Source organism: Gallinula chloropus, assembly GCF_964237585.1.
Source record: "Gallinula chloropus genome assembly, contig: HAP1_SCAFFOLD_78, whole genome shotgun sequence".
Lineage (NCBI taxonomy): Eukaryota > Metazoa > Chordata > Aves > Gruiformes > Rallidae > Gallinula > Gallinula chloropus.
Genome location: NW_028168139.1, coordinates 210,587 through 217,439, shown reverse-complemented (window position 1 = coordinate 217,439; position 6,853 = coordinate 210,587). Strand labels below are relative to the sequence as shown.

The window sequence follows — 6,853 nt, the reverse complement described above, 5'->3', positions numbered from 1 at the left end:
GTTGCCAGGCTGGGCAGGGGGCAAACACTGTAGCCATGGTGATTGATGGGACACAGAACCCGTATCCCAGCTGCCCACCCGGCCCTCTGCTGCCGTGGGGAGCTCAGTACTCGCGGTTCATCTCACCCACCCGAGCGAAGAGCAAGGGTCTGCGGGAGTCGATAGGCGAGCAGGGGGGGTTGCAGCAGTTGAAGGCACCGTGGTGAAGGCTCCACGGGCACCAGGAGCTCAGGTCCATCTGTGGTCTCATCCTGGCTGCGTGTCCACCCGGCAGCGGTGCCACAATGGCTGCCATGGGGCTGGAGGGCCGGGGCAGGAGCGCCCGTGTGGTGCAGGGCCAGAAGACCAGACTCAGCCAGCGCATCTGGGAGCTGAAGGAGGTCGCTGCCTTGCGAGGTGCTGCCCCTTGGGCTTGGCAGGGCGGGTGGGGGGTGTCCCGCTGTCCTGAGCCGAGCTGCCTGTACCTGCGTGGGACTCACGGCGCCTTCATGTCCTCCAGAGCAAGGGCAGAAGATTTTCACTGGTCTGTGTGAAGAAAAGCTGGCTGAGACCAGGCAGCGTCTGCTCCCCCTGCGCAAGACGTTACGGGATGACATCCACACCCTGGACACCGTCCGGGCGTCCCCGGTAGGTGCTGGACCCCCCTGGTGCTGTCCCTGCAGAGCCAGCTCCTGTCCGGGAGCAGGACGTGACCATGCCCAGGCTGGCAGTGATGCTCTTGCTTTCCCTCCGCCGCCCACAGCGCAGCAAGGTCACCTTCTCGGAGGCATGTAGAGCAGAGAGGCCCATGGGTGTTCTTATGGCCAGGAAGGCGGTCGAGGTAACAGGAGGGGTGGGCAGGCAGGGACTGCTGGCAGGGACTGGGGCCCCAGGGGTGCTCAGAAGAACAGGCTGCACGGCACAGGGACGTGGTGCTTGCGCGAGGGCAGCACGGCAGGGCTGGTGCAGCAAGACCTGGGGTGTTCACTTGTGGTCCCATGGGTCCCCTTCCAGCTCAGCCCCATCTGTGCAGGTCCTCCTCTGGCACCCTGAGCTTCCTTGGCCCCAGCAGAGCTGCTGGCCGTCCAGCTGGCAGGTCCCCAGGGCTGCCTGGCTTCCTGTGGGGTCCAGCCACATCCCTGGGGGAGAGAGAGGTGCTGGTGCTTCCCTCTACTGCCTGTCCCAAGGTTCTGGCCTGGCTATAAAGGCCCTGGGGATAGAGGGGCCTCTGGAAGGGAGGGAACAGTGCCACCGCTCTCCGCCAGCAGCCGCCTCTGGGCCACTGATGGATTGATGGAGGCCCAGCCCAGGGTCTGCCTTATGCAGAGTCCCTGAGCCCGTCCCGTTGCTGTCACCAGCATGTGCCCAGCTCTGCCTTACCCCAACCAGCCCCCACCACGGCAAAGCTCTCCCACACCCCACACTGCCAAGGGAGTGACAATGCGCTGAGCAACGTCCCAGCTTCCCTGCTTTACCCTGGGAGGAGGAGAGTTTTGGAGGCAGCCCCACTTCTCCCCGGGGTGCCTGGTGAGCCGTGCCTGCAGCCTGGTAAACCCTCGTGTCCCCTTCCAGCTGGCCCTGGAGAAGGTGCAGGCTGAAATCCATGGCCGCACCAACACCTACAACGCGCTGCAGTACGAGGTGCGGCGGCGGCGCCAGGTCCTGTGGGAGCTGCAGAGGCGGCTGCAGCAGCTGGAGAGTGTTGCTGCGGCGGACGACAGGCAGCACCAGCAGCAGATGCGGGTACCCAGGAGCCCTTCTCGGGGCGACAGCACCCACGGGGAGCTTTATTCCCAGCCCGGTGCCCCCGGGGGCAGTGCTGGGCTTGGTTTGTGGGGTAACCCCCAGCTCGCATCCCATCTCTGCCCCAGGTGATTCACCAGCTGGAGAACAACATTGAGAAGATGCTGGTGAAGGTCCGTGCCGCACAGAAGGTGACCACCCAGTACCTGGCTGTGCGGGATGTCCTGAAGAAGGTGAGCTCCTCCTCACCCTGCCATCCTCCCGCCCGCCCTGCTCCCCTCCATCCCCTGTCACCGCATGCAGGGCACCCCTGGGGCTCGGTGGGGTGATGAGCTGTGGCTCCCTGTGTCCCAGGAGCTGGCCCACCTGCCTCAGCACCTGAACCTCCTGATCGGGATGGCTGAGAGTTACCAGAGGGAGCTGGAAGACATGGAGCCTGTGGCCTCGCATGCCCTCAGAGCCGCCGAGGTAGCCAAGGTGAGATGGTACAGGGCACCCTGGGGCCCTCTCCCACCTCCAGAGCCCGCAGATGGCACCCCGCTGGTGAGTAGCTTTGTTCTAAAGAGCAAGAGACTGAGCTGGGCTTGCCCACAGCACGCAGATACCCTCATAGCTCCTCCTGCATCTTGCCCTTGGGCCAGCCTGCCCTGGGGCTGGGCACAGCCCAACTGAAGAAGCCCCGGCCATGGTGAAGGCAGCCCGCTCCATCCTCGCCCAGTTTCCTTCTCAGCCCATTTACACAGGGGTGCAGGGGGCCATTTTTGACCCTGGCCGTTCCAGAAGCTGAGCTGGCTCCCTAAGGTCCCTCCCAGCTCTGGCAGCAGCTTCTCCCTTCCCCGATACGCTGCAGGCACACATGGCGGAGACGAGAAGCTGGTTCCTTGCGCAGAGCGAGCTCAGGCACCGCTCCCTGGCTGCCCAGAAGGTGCCCAGGGACAGGCGCTGGCTGAAGGAAGCCAGCACAAAGCATCCCAAAGAGGTGAGCAGGGACACGGGCTGCGGGATGAGCTGTGGGCAGACAGCAGGCATCGGTGCTGAGCCCCCACGGGAGGTGGGGGGACGGGGGGCTGCAGGGAGCTCAGGGGGTGACGATGACCATCCTTGCAGCGAGCCGCCTTCCAGCTCAGCACGGACTCCCTGCCCCAGCACTCGCAGGACCCGCTGGTGGGTGAGTGCCTGGCGGGGCGCGGGGGGGTGGGATGCGGGCACGGCCACAGGCAGGAAGGACCCCTCACGCTTCCCCCCAACCAGACACCAAGACGGAGGCCGCTGAGGCCCAGCTGGAGCGCGAGGCCAGGCTGACCGAGAAGCTGGAGAAGGCCAAGGCTGCGGTGCAGTGCTGCCTCCTCTGGGTAACGTCAAGACCTGTCCCTGGTAAAACGGGGGGCTGCTGGAGCCATGGGCAGGGAAGCCCCTGCTGCTCACTTTGTGGGGTCACCTGCTCTCCTCTGCCCCTGCAGCCCCCAAAGCCCCGCTCCTGAGGGCCGGGATGGACCTGCTTTTCTCCATCCTGTGAGCTGTCAGCGGCCCAGGGTGCAGAAATGTCCTTGAGGCCACGTCCCGATGCCTTTGGAGCACCGGGGCCTGAGTCTCTGTGCTCTCCCCTGGCCAGGACATCCCCAGCAGGCTCCTGGAACAGCAGGAGTCCTCGCTGGACCTGGAGACCTGCATCAAGGAATACAAGGAGAAGGTGCAGGCGCTGAGGAAGAGGTTGAAGAAGCTGGAACTGAAGCACGCCCAGCTGAAGTTTCGCCAGCCCCCCGACACAACCAGGTGCGGCTGGCGTCAGGGCAGACATGCGACCGGGCCACCTCCTTTGGTGGGGACACGTGTGTCCTGGATGTCCAAACAGGGCACCCCTTCCTCTGTCCCCCTGCAGCCACCCACCCCTCCTGTCCTGCAGGTTCCTGAGCAGGGTGCTCCCCCAGCTCTGGTCCTGGCAGAGTCCCCAAAGCTCCGGTTTCGGCACTGGGAGGCCCCTCCCTCCTTGCCTGGCATGGGCAGTGGCACCAGGGGTGCAGATGGGCTGCAGGCAGCACCTCTGCTTTGCAGTTCTGGGAGGGGTGGCAGGGGGGCAACCTGAGTAGCCTTCCCACCAGATTTGGGGTGTCTCTGCACCCCTGTGCAGTTGTATGGACGTGCATGGTGTTGGCTGCAGGGTGCTGGAGGAGGAGCTGTTGAGGAGCCTGCAGCGTGAAGAAGAGAAGCTGGAGCAGATGAAAGCCCATCTCCTGAGGAACCAGAAGGTCCTGCTCCAGTTTGAAGATGGCCTTGACAACCTCTTCATCCGCCTGCACGGCATCACAGTGCCCGGACAGGTACCTGTGCAGCACTGGGTGAGCACAGGCCCCCCCAGTGCTTGGTGTGGCAGCGGCACGGCGTGAGGACACCTGGGGCAGCCACCATCTCTCCAAGGGGCTCTTTTTCCCCGCTAAGGTGGTTCTTCTCTCCTGTTCCAGGAGGATTGTGTCAAGGCCCTGGGGCTGGAAGAGAAGCTCCAGCACTGCCAGCAGAAGCTGCAGTACCTGGTACAGCGGGTGTGTGACTTGTCCCCCGACAGCCACAGCCCCAGTGAGAGCAGCAAGGTGCGTGGGGGTTTCATCCCTGGGCACTGCAGGGTGTCTCCCCCAGGGACATCCAGGTGGGGCACCCCGGGGTTGTTCCACCCACCAACCCTTCCTCACTTGACCCAGGGTGTCTTTCACAGGCTTTGGTCAAGATCAGGAATCTTCTGGAGAAGGCCACCGCCAGCGATCCCCAGAACCTGAAAATCTCCTTGGATGCCATAGGCAGCAGTGTCCAAGGTAGGAGGGCACAGCCAGGACACGTTCCACAGCGACTGTTCCAGCCCCTGCCCGCTGGGATCACTGGGTGTCCATCCACCTTGGGGCTGACCTTGGCTGTCTCCAAGGCTTTGAGCTTGAGTGATGATTTTAGGTGGGGATGTGGGAGATGAAAGGCAGCCAGTGGGGTGGTGTGTGTTGGAGCACAGCAGGAACAAAGAGGGTCATGTGGGGCAAGGAGGGTTGTGTGGGGCAAGGAGGGAGACCCTCATCTTAGAAATCCTTGTTGTGTAGAAGAACCAGCGCTCGGGTCTGGCTTTGCCCTCCTCCTGTTGGATGCTCTTGGAGGAACCACTGAGGTTTCGGCAGCTTGCCCCCTCTTTTTAACGAAGCAGGAGCTGTACCCACCACCTCATGGGCTCCAGACCCTTATGGGAAGCCCCAGCAGTGTCTGAGACAGGGGCAGGTCAGCCTGGGATGCTAAGGAGAAAGAGCCTCACTAGTCAGTAGTGCCTGTGGCAGAGGGCTCGGCCCGAGGGTCACCGTGATGCCACCAGCCCTCCAAAACATGCCAGCTCTCCCTGGGGACATGGGCTGAGCGGAGGTGGCCCCACTGCCTCTCCTCAGCCCGCTTCTCTCCTCTCTGTCCAGACCTCTTTGATTTTGAGGAGAAAGACCCCGGCGTTGTCCTCAGCCGTGAAGACATCAAGAGGCAGGGGCTGCGCCTGGTCGAGAGCAACAAGAAGAGCCGGCGGAAGAAGCTGCCCACTTGGACCCTTTGATCCTGCAGACCCTCCCCCTTGTTCTCTGACTCCCTTAGACCCCCCCTTTGTTCTCAGACTCCCACAGACCCCCTTTGTTCTCTGGCTCCTGCAGACCCTCCCCTTATTCTCTGGCTCCCGCAGACCCCCTTGTTCCTCTCCCCAGCTGTTTAATAGAACAGAGATATTTTGTTTCTCACAAGCTTGTGGTGAAGCTGTAACGGGGTTCGGGGCCTGGATCACATCTGCAGTTTGGGACATGGGGCGTGCAAACCCTGAGGGATGCAGAGCTGGGTTTGGGGACAGCCCCATCCCTGCTCCTTGTGCCCTTGCCCTTTGCCCAGCTGGTCTCCCCACTGTCATGGTTTGGCCCCAGCTGAGAGCTGAGCACCACGCAGCCACTCTCTCTAAGAGGGTTGTTGCAGTTTTGTGTTCTGGTGGAGAAGGGGGGGCTGCAGAGATGGCTCTTGCAAGAAGCTGCCAGCTCTGGGAGCCCCGATCCTTCCTGGTTGCCCTCCTGGGAAATGGCAAACTTGTGCCCTGGGCTTTTGCTGTTGCTGTGAACCAGAGCTCATCCCGTCGGGTACCTGTCTGTGGAGGGGAAAGGGGGGGATGCTGCCGTGACTGCGTATGGTTTGGGATCAAACGGGCGCCTTCGCCAGGCATCACTGCTCCTGAAGCTTTCCTCAGTGCAGTAAAAAGCCATGAACTGAAGAAATTCCAGTTGGTTGCTCTGCAAACCCTCTTGGGGTTGGCGTTGGTCTCGGACAGGATCAGCGTTTCTGCCGGGGTTTTGGCTTTGCCCTCTTGCCAGGGACGATGCCGAGCATCATAGAATGGTCTTGGTTTTGGCTCCTGCGGGCTCTGGAGTTTTCTTGGTATTTAAATACAATGAGGTGGCTATTCCTTTCAGGGTCTGTTTCCTTCCCTCGCTCCCTTCCCTTCCGTATATCCCTCCCATTTCTGGAGCTCTGGATGCCTTGATGGGCTGTCGCCTCCACGTAACATCTTTTCTCCATGATTCTGAAGAGCAGCAGCTGAACCGGTGGAAGAGCTGCTGACCAAAGGGAAACTGAGGCAGGGAGTGGGAAGCTTTCAGGGTTGTCTTTTATTCTCCTGCCCCAGTTCAGGCACAGCGGGACTCGATACCGAGTGCAGCCCCATCCCCAAGTCGCACTCTCAAGCAGGATTTCGGTGTCTCTGGCACCCCTGGGAGCTGCCTGCGCCGTGCCAGGGAAGAGGGGGGGATACGAGGAGGCTGCTGGGGCGCTGAGGGACGCCCCTCCGGCCGGGCTGAGGTCTGCGCTGTGACGCTGTGAGCTGGGAAGCAAAAATCCCCATCGCTGCCAGTTCGTGACCCAACTGTGCTGCTCCTTCAGCTGCTGTTTATCATTTCTAGAGTGAGGGGACGGGGGCAGCTTTACCCCGATTGCTCCCCAGCCCCAGTTCTTGTTCGATGACCATGGAAAGGCTGGAGGATCCCTCTCCAATCGCACGGGCGGCCGATAGTTCACCAAAACCCCTGGCATTTTTACCAACCACTTCCTTTCCTGTCACCCCCTCTCAGCCATAGCTTTGCCCAAGTCC

General features: G+C 62.1%; 1 protein-coding gene across 1 annotated transcript; it reads left to right on the top strand.

Moving 5' to 3' along the window:
* Positions 1 to 284: 284 nt before the first annotated feature.
* LOC311204776 (coiled-coil domain-containing protein 183-like) lies at positions 285 to 5,287 on the top strand (the record flags this gene model as incomplete). The annotated part of the gene is made up of 12 exons (XM_084281136.1): positions 285 to 396; positions 500 to 627; positions 743 to 820; positions 1,552 to 1,722; positions 1,851 to 1,955; positions 2,077 to 2,199; positions 2,830 to 2,890; positions 2,974 to 3,074; positions 3,335 to 3,495; positions 3,881 to 4,040; positions 4,430 to 4,526; positions 5,157 to 5,287. 12 exons carry the CDS (start codon positions 285 to 287, stop codon positions 5,285 to 5,287), a joined length of 1,428 nt encoding a protein of 475 aa, XP_084137262.1.
* Positions 5,288 to 6,853: the final 1,566 nt, after the last annotated feature.